General features: G+C 37.9%; 1 protein-coding gene across 1 annotated transcript in view; it reads right to left on the bottom strand.

Annotated features, from left to right (window-relative positions):
- LOC104500765 (ras-specific guanine nucleotide-releasing factor RalGPS1-like) overlaps positions 1-11,910 on the bottom strand; it is a 12,606-nt gene extending 696 nt beyond the window's left edge. The window contains exons 1-8 of the mRNA XM_010144475.1: positions 11,854-11,910; positions 9,587-9,694; positions 8,627-8,677; positions 4,820-4,903; positions 4,235-4,324; positions 2,578-2,670; positions 528-654; positions 105-160 (exon numbers count right to left, since the gene is read on the bottom strand). Of these exons, the coding sequence (XP_010142777.1) occupies positions 105-160; positions 528-654; positions 2,578-2,670; positions 4,235-4,324; positions 4,820-4,903; positions 8,627-8,677; positions 9,587-9,694; positions 11,854-11,910 (666 nt within the window). The remainder of the gene's footprint in view (positions 1-104; positions 161-527; positions 655-2,577; positions 2,671-4,234; positions 4,325-4,819; positions 4,904-8,626; positions 8,678-9,586; positions 9,695-11,853) is intronic.
- Between the last annotated feature and the right edge of the window lie 290 nt (positions 11,911-12,200).

Here is a 12,200-nt window from a genome sequence, read left to right as displayed (position 1 = left end):
GGGCAGGAATTGCAGTTCAAAGGAGTCACTGGGGAAATATCTGATCATGTAGACACGCTGCATCGTTAAGTCAATGGACTGATTTGACTATTCAGAGTTTGTACCTTTTCAAAGTATTTGCAAGAACCTGACAGAAACCAACGACTACGCTTTAGAGATACTAAGTTATGAGGTATCTGGAAAAACAATCCGGCAAAAACGAAAGCTGCAGGAATGAGGTCCTAAACAGTGCTGTACTCAAAGACCCTTCGGAAACAAGATGCTCTTGTGAAATCTGAAGGCATCAAAAGGACAGTAAACAGAGACATACTTGTAGTTTTAGATGTCAGTAATGCACAGAACTTCTAGAAACCAGAGATGCCAGACAGCGTTTAGCTTAAAAATCTCCACCAGATCTAATTTCTCTAAATATGCAATGAAGTGAACCACATCTTCTACACAGGGTGTTCTTCAGGTGCACAACACGCTATATGAGCACTCGTCACTCAAAATGAGCTACGGATAAAGAGGGTAATTGTTCAACTCACCTAAATATGGAATACTAGGAACCATTTTTAAGCTTCTGATGTAGTCTCGTGTTCTTTTATAATTATCTTCCTTAGACAGTAAATAGTCTAACTTCTCAAAGGTGGTCTTGTCTTTCCGATTCAAAAGCTATAAAGAAAAAATTAAAATTTTAGCTGAATCCACACAAAAGGCAACAAATAATAAAATTAGTTGAATCACCCATAGTAAAGGAGAGCAAATTTAAGTAAATTTAAGATGAAATTCACCATGATCACCCAAACCAGCACAATGTTTGAAAACATGCTACCTGTTAAGAATGCAGTTCAGCCTAAGTCTTAAGCTAGGAACAAATACAATTATTATTTTTGAATAGTTTATCAAGGATCCACATATCACTACCTCAGAGTTTAACAACCTCAGCAATATTAAATTTTTAGAACAAAAATAATACATTACACAGTCAGCAACATTCTCCTAGTTTATCAGGATTGCTAAAAATCCTCTTGAATTTTAAAGAAAAAATAGCAATGGAAAATGCTCTAAAAAATGCAAATCGTGCCACATTTGCAGTGACTCATTAAAAGTACGACAAAAATGTTTTGGAAAAATGTATAAAGAAAGTAATTGACTAGGATACACAAACATCTCTTTTCCATCACAGGACTTACTACAGAAAATTAGAAAAATATTGAGCAGAAGATTGAAAAGTAAACCTAAAATACACAACCGTAGCTAGAAAAAAAAAAAACCACATTCCCCATTTCAGCTATTTTCAGAAACACCAGTAATAGTCTAAAGATTATTTTAAAAGCCAACCGAGTCAGAAAGAGCGGAGAATTATGGCACTGAACACTGGCTTCTTGCAGTTTTTCCCTCTGACAAGGGACTGCTGTCCCACGGCCCGTTTATTGGCGCAGCGTCTGCGCCCAGCCAGCCGTTCTGCGCCCAGAGCACCGCGGCTCTGCCCGCTGCCGGCACCGACCCTGCCCCGGCTGTGGGTGAGGTACCTGCTCCACTCCGCCGCGCTCAGGGCAGGCGTGTCAGGAAACCAGCGCTGCAAACGCAGCCGAGGCCTCCGTGCAAGAGCGAGAATATTTCACAACAATTTTGCTGTTTTCCTTCCAGTCAGCACCGAGAACTCCCTGCGGCCCCCGCTCTGCGCCGTCGCATCTCTCTGAACTACCATGCCTACCCAGAGCCTTACACCTCTTTAGGTCTAAGTTCCACACGTGAGCGATTTTCCCTATTTACGTTCCAACTTCAAGCTGCTCAAAATATCAGGGACTTACATTTTTATTAGACTATAGCCTAATTCTGAGCAATCAAACCATTTAAAAGTTACAAGCATTTTAAAGACGTTAAACTCAGGTAAAAGAGTGAAGTATAGCCAGCTTTATTTATCAGTTCTGAACAGCTGCGGTGATCCAGGTTGGGTGGAATACTAAATTAATGGAATTAACTAATCCTTCGTATATCTGAAGATTACATGTGGCAGGAGTACATTATAACTGTATTCCACTTGAAAGAAACAGCAAAACTTACAGTAAATTTAAATGAGAAACTCTGCCCTCAAGAGACCAAATTTCTGAAAATGGAATCATCAATGCTTTTCATTTCTAAAGTAAACAAAACCTGAAATGCATTGTGCAATAATCACAAAATTAACGTTTCTCTATTTGCAATGGGTCTTTTTTATTCCTCTCCTTTTAGGAAATGTATTTATAAACACACACAAGGGTTTGGATAACAGGATACGGATACACAATCTACACAAGGGTCTTCTAAGATCACTTATCAACTGAAGTCCTCTTGAGCATATAATCAGTGCCTTCTAGAAGAGATGGAAAAACAGGAAACTCTTACAGGAAAGGTTTGTTCAAAAATTTGCAGACATGTAAACTCTACTTTCACAAAGCATATGAACCGATCCTCCTCCTGCTAAGATGGTGCCACAAAAACAAGAATATAAAGAACCTTCTTCCAGAGCGTGCAATTTGACAATTTAGGAGAGTTCCTAAAACCTCAGAATTCAAACAGGACAGAAAAGACAATGGTCGAGGATTAACTTACAGCCCAGGTTTTGGTCAGTCTAAAGATCGGTGCACTTTGCAGCGCTGACACCACGGACATAAGTGAATGAAGGTTATTGAGTTCTAGGAGCTTCTGAAAAAAAGGGAATAATAACTTTTAACAGATTGAAAAGGGAAGAAGGATTAATCAAAGCTGCATTAGTAAAATACAAAGTTTTCATCAACGACTGCAGACAACATCATTACCCAATGCTGTCAATGCGCAAAATTCTTAAGACCACTTTAAAATTTGTGGTTTTCCCAAATATACCCCTCAAAACAACAGGCACTTCAATTGTGAGAATAAAAAATAGATTTAATTTGAATCTGTTGTTTTCTAAGGCTGTTCCTTCAGGAACAGAAAATAAGAAAAAATATTTGATGCATTTTCTTGAAAATGAGTAAAATTTTGGAAACTAAAATTTTTATCAAGCTAAGATCATCAGAGATGCTGATGACGCTTTCAGAATTAATACAACTTTTCATTTTGTAATCGGTTTTACAGGACAAATTTCCCTTACTTCAGTATACTTTGAACTCACTATATGTTGACCACTAATCAAAACACATTGATTGCAAAAGAGATCATACTTCAGAACGCAGCTGTCTTAGATGATAAAGTTTCCTATAACACAGTTCCAGAAAGTCAGAGAAACGAGAACTGCTGTCAGGCAGCTTCTTTGTAAATCTTGAAAGAGAGGCTAGATTCATCCCTGAGAGATCGACTTACTTATTGCTCAGGAGCATTTGAGGAAGATCTGGATTTTACTGAGGGAAAGAAGGAAAGAAAGAATAGAGAAAAAGAGGACAGTGTTTTCCTTTTTTGCAGGGGCAAGAAACCCCTGCTTATTTCTAAGGACAACCTAGCACCTCCAAGTTGAGTCTTCTCCGAGTGCTTGGACCATGCATTTGTGCCCGGATCTGACTCCGATACATTCTCTTCTGCATAAGCATAAAACTGCTAAGTAAACTGATTTGGAGTATTCGCAACAACAGCAACAAAAACGGTATTACATTGGCTACTATGATTCTGATTACGCACACACACACGATTTCACACGTACAAGGCTAGCACTCGGGCCTGTGACCCGAGTGCTGTCACCCTACTGATAGTGTCAGAGTCATACAAAACAGAATGACCATAGGCCATGAAGGAGAAAAATATTTTTAAAAATAAATATATTTTTTAAGAATGACTTGTAAAATGCAGTGCTCAAATTCATTAAAATAACAGCGCTTTAACAGTCATATGTTGTACCAGCAACGACACGTTACAGGCAGGAATACCAATCTCCCAACAGCTGCTTTAGAAGCAGAAGTTTTCATAAAAGGTAAGTTTGAATGGGGAGAGACAAAAACCAGAACAGTTCACAATCCTGTTCAGTGTCGGCAACACGTAGCTGCCCATCAGCAAGACAAACCACTCTTGCACTTGCCAGCCAAAGGTACAAGACAAGTCACACTGAACTGGGTAGTTTTATTTAACCAAGTAAAAACAACAGATGTCACACCTCTATCTTCTTCACGTGGTACAACATAGCAGATACGCTAAAAAAGAACGTAACCCTCTGTAATCCAACAATGGTTCACAGGAGTAGTGCAGAAGCAAGCAAAAGGAAACAAGATTTGGAATGATAGTATAAGAAATTTGCACTTACTTTAGCTGTTTTCACAAAATGGCTCAGTATTTCTGCCCGTATTTTTAAGGTCTGTGCTGTTAATATTTCTCGTACAACCCAAAAACTGACCTATAAAGTAAACACATATAACTGGATTTATTTACAAAAAAAGGACTTTATTAGATGAAATATTTGTGAACTTTTCATGATGCTCCAGGGAAAAAACAGGGTAAGGAAAGAAAAGAATTCTGATGCCATGAATTCTCATCTGTACAGCTGCAATGACCCTAAAGCATTACCAGTGCATAGAGGAAGCAGGTAGGGAGGCAAGGTAACGCTAAGATAACGGAATGAGAGGGTGAAACACACAAAAAGAAGAATTGCTCATGTTATACCACAACACATCAGCAAATGTTATTAAGAACTAATAATTAGGAACCAATGTTCTACAGGAACAACAAGAAAAAGTGGAAAAAAGCAGTTGAAAAGAGGAACTGCCATTTTAATATCTTACTCCTCATTTAGAAAAATATTCTGAAGTTTTAATTCATCGGAGTAGTTCTATCTATGCTCAGAGACAACTGTCAAACAATACCCGTTCATCACAGTAATCAAATGATTTACCTGGTTAAACCTCCTAGTAAAGGCAACAACATTTGGAGCGAGGATGTGTTTTTCCTTCTTATTCCACCCACAGCTGGCTAGTTCCTAGGAAACACATTATAAAACTACCTTAGAAATCAGTCATGTTCCAAAAGACTTAAAAGGGTAAAAACTGACAGGTGACAGAAGCATTAAGGCACTGATTAGATGAAGACTAGTCTAACCAAACACTCCTGTGTTTTCCTGATGTGTAAATGATGTGATTTGTTTATTCTCCTGATACTAGAAACCCCAGACATCATCATCATATTAATATTCAGATACAGAGAGACTAAGCAATCGGCCACAACTGCTGACTCTCAGGTTTCGTTCTGCATTGATTATTTCAGTCCAGGGTTCCCTAGTACGAGCAACTCAGCAGACACAGGAGTAAACTTTGCTAGTGTATAATCTTATCTGGTTTGAAACTGAAGCTAAAGCTAAACATACCAATAAGCAATATTAGAACTAGTGAAAGAGTACAAAATTCTGCTGAGCAATTAGAGGTGATAACCTAGCCACTACTCCTGAATGTCATCCTCGTTACGAGAGTTAATAAAACTGCCCTGAACACACCACAGTTTAGCATACTCAATCTCTCACATGGTAATAATAATTTAAAAAATTAGATCTAAGTCATTTGAAGAACACAATTCTAGGATTCTAATATTACGATTGCAGTAGTTACAAACTCATGTAAAAAACCTGAAATCTCTGTAAGTGATACTTGGGGCGAGACAATCTTTCATTTGAAAAAGGCTAGAGTAGCAGTCTTAAGTCTGAAGGTCTTCTGGTGGACAGGAGGTTGGGATTAGAATTGTGTTTTATTTTGGGGTTTGATTTTTTTTTTTGGCCTGCTTTTTAGCCATGAGATTTTAGTCAGACTTGATCAAGTGTGGCATGTCCTTAAGAAAACAGATTAGTGCTTTGGTGATAGTCAAGCAAGAAGTTGCCAGTAGGCTGCATTGTCCAGTCACAGATTATGAACCAAATGTCTGAATGCTCTTTCATTATGGTGACTACTTCAAAGTCAACCTAGTTTAAGATAATAAGAAAAATCACAAATTCAGTTGTACACCTGTAACCGCAACTAACCGATGTCAATGCATAATAAAATCCCAGTGCTCTATGGCAAAAAATAATCTTTCATCTTAACTGCAAAATAGTAGAAATTTCTGTGGTAAGAAGTAAACAAAAGAGCTAAAAAGCAGATTAATTATTTTCTCTTTAAATAACCTGTATTACATTATGTATCAAAGGAAATTTGAAATCATAACTACGATTTTGATTTAGCCACAAAGAAAGTGAACGTTTTCCAATAGTTATTTCAGGCAGTTCCAAATACATTTAGACAGCCAGGCTTTCTTCAACTACAGTTTCAAGTTTCCACATATCTATACAGTCTTTATATTCAGATCTGACAAGTGGTAGATACATACGTACATACTGGAAATGAGTTCTCCATAACACCAGTCCTAAAACACTCTTCTGTTTTTAGAACCACAAATTTCAGTTTCAACCAAAATGTTCAGCTTGCCAAATGTAAGCCGTTAACTTCAGACACCTCCACATGAAAAGGCAGAGCCAGCCAAAGAGAATTCTGCCTCTGAAAAGCACTTTGTACCTCCTGATAAAAGGAACACACTCTCAAGATGTGGAGGTCTGCATGTTCCTGTGAGAGCACCAGGAAAAGCGTTTACATCACCAAACACGCTTTGTACACCAGTCTTCCAGCATTTAAACCTTCTGCAGATAAAAACACCAATTTGCATCTGTCAAGACACAGATTTTCCACAGCATCAGTGCACATCTGGCCTTAAGAGTCTGGGTTTCATATGTTTATGTGGAAAAAATCTCACTCGCTCTACCAGGGAAAGCAGCATTTACATTTGTCAGAGAAGTGGAAGAGGTCAATAACCTAAAGATATTAGAGCGGTTGCCAAACGGCTAGTGACCAACAAAATAAAACCCTGTGCGTGGTAAAGTCATTTGAGTAGTTTAAAACTTGGACTGAATACAAGGTTGATAAGAGTAACAAATCCAACATGACCCTGCTGATTTTTTTTTTAATACTGCTAAAACGCACTGTTTCTAGAATAACACTTCATCTTTTCGTATGAAGGATGCATGCAATTTCCTCAATGCACAGTCACAAGACACCGTCCATCGAGTGTGCAAGAAATCCCCGAAGTTTGCAAAGAACTACAATTTCCAGGACTTTGCAGAAAAACCTAAATAAAGTTACATAGAAATCTAGAATGTAAGCATAGTTATTTCTGCTGGAGAACAAAATTGTTAATCAGACATCCTCTTACTGATCTCTTGCAAGCAGGCAGATGTGTTTTTTAATAACAGCTCAGTTGAAAAGCAGAAAAAAGCTTCAGCAAGTGACACGTGTGAGTTTGAGACAACGCTCGGCAACAAGAACTCTAAATTCTCGAGTCTTTCCATTGATGCATAAGCTCACGTCAAAGACTAAAACCTGAAGAAACAACAGCACAGTGCTCTTCCCTCAAACACCGAACTCACGCCAGGTAACTCACTGAGGCAGCCAGCCCAACGGCTGCTGGCTAAGGAAAACTCCTCTGTGCACAGTCCGGCCCTGGAACTTAGCTATCCGACATCTAGCAAATCATTTCAACCTCTCCATGCTTCTTTCACACCCTTTCCAGCACGGGAATCTGGAAGTTTTCACTCTTATTCACATGTCAGCGTATTTACCATCACTTCCTGCCCACAAAAGCTGATTCTGTAGAGCAATTGTGACCACCCTGCACAGGCAAGCACGAAAGGAGAAGCGGGGACCATAACTCTGCCTTCATCGTATCCAATGGTGTAATAAACCAACTACATCTTATACTTCCTCAAAATAGAAGGTTGCTAATCTCTGAACCACTGTAAGATATGAGTTGTTTTGTTAGTGATCAATTTAGATGGGCTGAGCTTCTACTAAGAATTTTCTAAACTGGCCTGTCCTTTCTGATGCTGTAAAAAATTCAGTTCTGCTAATATTATGGGGGGGGGGTGTGTGTTTCCCCTTCATGTATTCATGATATTCCACCTAGGCACAATAGGTGTAAGTACACGTTCTTCTATCAAAGAATGTGAAGCTGGAAACATGCAATTCTTTTACCTTTTGCATAAAATAAATTTATTTCATCAAAACACAGAGATAACATCACTTCTACACAGATTTAACCTATTCTGTTAACTACCTTCATTCTCCATTTCTGAAGTTCTTATTTCTGATTTTCAAATGTCTATGTTAACTTTGATTTTTCTCAATAGACCTCAAGTTTCTTTGTCTTTCTTAGAAGGTTAAAAAATAAAAGGATACTAATACACTAACTTTTAAGGGCTTGGGCTCATCTATTCGCTCAGCATTGAATCTTAAGCATGACAGTACAAATCAGAAGGTTTACCAAGTGGCTGATGCAGCCTAAAATACAGGTTATGACAAGATGCATAAGTCAAACTCTGAAATCAGCTGTGAACTGAAAAAGAGGAGAAGAAAGGAGAGTAGAGAATTTTGACATTTGATAAATTTATCCTGAAGAAACACAAAGCAGGAAGACTTCAGAAAAACATCATCACCTCTTTCGGCAATAGATGGCAAATCCAAGTAAATTAGGCTGGGTTACAGATTCAGAGTGCTAACAAGGAATAAGCCTAGTGGTATCAGTACAGAGTATTAGTACAGTGCAGTAAGCTGAAAAAGCATTACTTCGTGGTTATGCATCCTCAGGCACTGATCCCAAAGGTGTAAGCAGACAGTTTAAGAAAACCCACCTCAGGCTGTATAGCTTTAAATACTGGCATATCCATCAGTGTAATCTGGCTCTGCAATAAAGATAAAATTTTAAATAACGTAACACGAAGAGCTAACAATCACATATGTACCTCTGCCCTTTACTAGCTACAAACCATACAGTCACATTTTCTCTAGAGACCAGAACAGAGCAGTTAGGTATTTTTACACTTTTACCTAACGACAGCTCTCAGCTGTGTACACCGTGTCAGTGTTAATAAAGACTCATCGGAATTTGTTCCAAAGTGACAAACAGGAATAACGTAGGCAATACCTCCAGGACTTTTTTGTGAACAGGCATTATACGATCTTACGCCAAATGAGGGAAACGTAATTTTGATGCCCAGAATATTAATGAAAACATTGAACTAGGTTCAGTAGCTTTCATCCTCACTTCTCCCTGCTCCCCAGCAAGTTAACATAGAAATTAAAAAAGAAGGGGCCAAACACAAGAACTGTATTGACTTCTTGCCAAAACTGCAGCTCTGCTTTCAGTTTAGTACTGAAAACTGGTTACTGAGGAACGCAAATTGTTTCCTCTCTAGAAGCTTCTTCCCTGCTTTTAAGAAACCGGTTTTTCTGAGAAATTGATGTTTCAGCAGAAAAGATGAGCATTTGTGGTTTCAATTAAAAAAAGAAAAGCAGCAGACTGTGAGTAACTAACATCTTTAAACCCACACTAGGGTCTTTTAAAGACTAGAAAAAACTCAAATGGCTTTACACAGAAAAACAAGCTGTGTCAGGTCAGTACCGATTGATTACATGACAAAAAAATAGACATGTCTATTTTGTTAAAGTTCATATAATCAGAAATTTGTTTCGAAGAACATTGGAAGTTCATTTAAAATACTTTTAAGAAAAAAGTTTATTGTATCTTTTTACTATCCTGCAAGCCCAGAGTATTAAACAAGCTTAAATGCAAAAATAACATTTTTACTTACAGCAAACTCCTCGGGAGTTACTTTCAACACATCAAATACAACTGCATCGTAGCTTTTATTGGCATAATCTGAACTTCGCCCTTCCAGAGAATCTGAGCTGCTGCTACCCTAAAGAAAACACAGTAGGCTTATCTGGAGAATGATGAACTTCATGTCAAATTCAGAAAATGAGTAGGTATAAAATATGAAGAAATTACAAGAAAATGTATGAACTTCAAAAAGCTTTAGACATTGAACTATAAAATTAAATTTAGCATGGTTCATTAATTAGTTTCCAATTAACTTTATTCTGCAAAAACTTACTGCAAAAACAGTTACATACAATTTCATCTCTGTGAAATTTCCACCTTTAGAAAGCCATTTTAAAAATCCTAGACGACATAAAAGAGCTGTCACACAAAAGGAAATATGTTGGGATTTTCAAGATTCATATTCAACGGAAAATTTTAAATTAAATTCACAAGGTAGATCTATAACATTATAAAAACCTGACATGTCCTGAAATTGCATCCAGTGTTAACTCCAGAGTACTTTGTAAGAGTACTGTGTCTTGCCTTAAAAATTGGTGCCTTGCCTTACTTTTGAAGTTTCTGTCCTTGGGCTCAGATGCAGGCACTTGTAGCTCATTTTCCTTTCTTCAGGAATAATATGATTTTATAACAATAATGATGTCATTGCTTTTCCATTTCTTATCTTCAAAAATATATGCACGTAAAATTTTAAGCCCTTACCTCCCTCCCTGAGGTTATTTGTTTGCTAGAAAGAACTGTTGCCAAAACAAGATGTTTTGGCATCTTAACTAACTACAACATTAACTTCTCACTTAAAACTGACTTGGTAGCAAAGAACTAGAAGGTGATAAATGACATGCTGATTTTTATCTTTTTTCCTCCCTACAAAGTGTTTGGGGAACTATTGGTTAGGAAGTCCATTTGTTCCGGGCAAACCCCAGAAGAGACTAAAGAGGAATTAGTAGAAACGGGCAGATGTGCTGTATCAGGAAGTTGCCAAGCTCGTATTTAGGAGGAGAAGCACTGTCTCAGTAGCTACAGACACGTGGGTGAAGGAACATGATTAATACAGTGTTGCTGGGCTTCCAAAATACTTTTGATGTGGGTCCTCCAAAGCCATTAAGGAAACCATGCAGCCCTGGCACAGAGACTGTCCTCTACAATGATAAAATTACTTACAAGGTAGTTATTACAAGCACTAAGAATATGTGAATCAGCACGGAACTATGCACAGGTAAGTGATGACTATGTGCTCAACAACCTGGGAGAGACAATGAACAACGAGGTAACAATTCATTGACGCCTACTGTATTAGCCTATTTTTCTTAATCTGAGAGCACTTATAACTATGTTTGAGAAAACGATCTTCTCCAGGGCACAGCTGTATTATGTATTTTTGTTTTCTTATAAGATTTTTAAAGATCAGTTCACTACTTAAACAGTTGATTTGTTTCATGAAAATCAGGACAACTGCTTTGATACAATCAAGTTGTGTGTACAAAAGGAATCACTACGATGAAAGAATTTGCTTCACACAGCTCTTCAGCTAAGACATGACCAAGTAGAATTTTTTCAAGCCAGGAAGAATTTCATCAAAATGTTACCTTTCTAAAAAGCAAAAGGGACATCCTATCTTACATTTAAAATGTGTGTTTTACTGGGCAAGCTTTATTGTAGCTGATTTATAATATTTCATCATAATATTACAAGAAAGTGAACAACTATAAAAACTCAGTAGGGTAACTAGTTCCCAAGCAGTCTTCAGTTGGCTGTCCTGGACCTACAAACACGGGCTGTCAGCTGCGCGCAGCAGCTCAGCACGGAACTAGGTAGTTTTTGGAAACAGCACAACAGAGCTGCCTGCTCTGCAAAGGATACAAAGGCTTAAAATGAATAAAATCTTACAGAGTACTTTCTTACTAGCAGAGTAGGAAATTCAAAAGAAGATTCAACCGGAGTATTTCTGACTGGTTCCATTTGGGTGGTACATTACACTGCTCTTAACTCATTAAAAATAAACAGCTGTTCTAAGCTATAGAGTAACAAGTCAAAATGCTATTTAAAACTAATCTGAATGTGTAATTATCAATACCCAGATTGGTTGTGAACACTGAAAAATATGGAGTGCTCTAATACCACACGGTTCATAAGAAAAAGCACTGACATGACTAGTAGAGGAAAGGGTTTCTGTCAAAGGTGAAACAAGCCAAAATTCCCATTTTGAGACAGGAGCTAGCAAAAACCAAGGAACCGTACCTCTGGAGTGGCAGAGGTGAACATCACATTGGCCATGTGGTCATGCCTTTTATACATGCTCTCCCCAAAATGCAGGAACTTTCAGCTCAGCCAGCTCTGGTGAGATAACATGATGAATACAGAATTCCTGCAAAGCAAAGCAAATGTATTCACGCAGATAAGTAAGTACAATTAAAACAAAACACAACACAAAGACAAGAGACTTCCTGTTCTTTCTTAAAGAACTTCAGAAACAAGATGATCTTTGGAGCTAGATTCTCTTTTCTCTTTCAGTTACCAACTGCGAAGGAACATACTGAGTAACTCTAAAGCCGTGCCAAGTCCTTATCCCCCCTTCCAATCACCTC

Source organism: Buceros rhinoceros, unplaced genomic scaffold, assembly GCF_000710305.1.
Source record: "Buceros rhinoceros silvestris isolate BGI_N320 unplaced genomic scaffold, ASM71030v1 scaffold7261, whole genome shotgun sequence".
Lineage (NCBI taxonomy): Eukaryota > Metazoa > Chordata > Aves > Bucerotiformes > Bucerotidae > Buceros > Buceros rhinoceros.
Note: the sequence above shows the minus strand (reverse complement) of the source record. Positions and strands in the feature narration are given on the sequence as shown.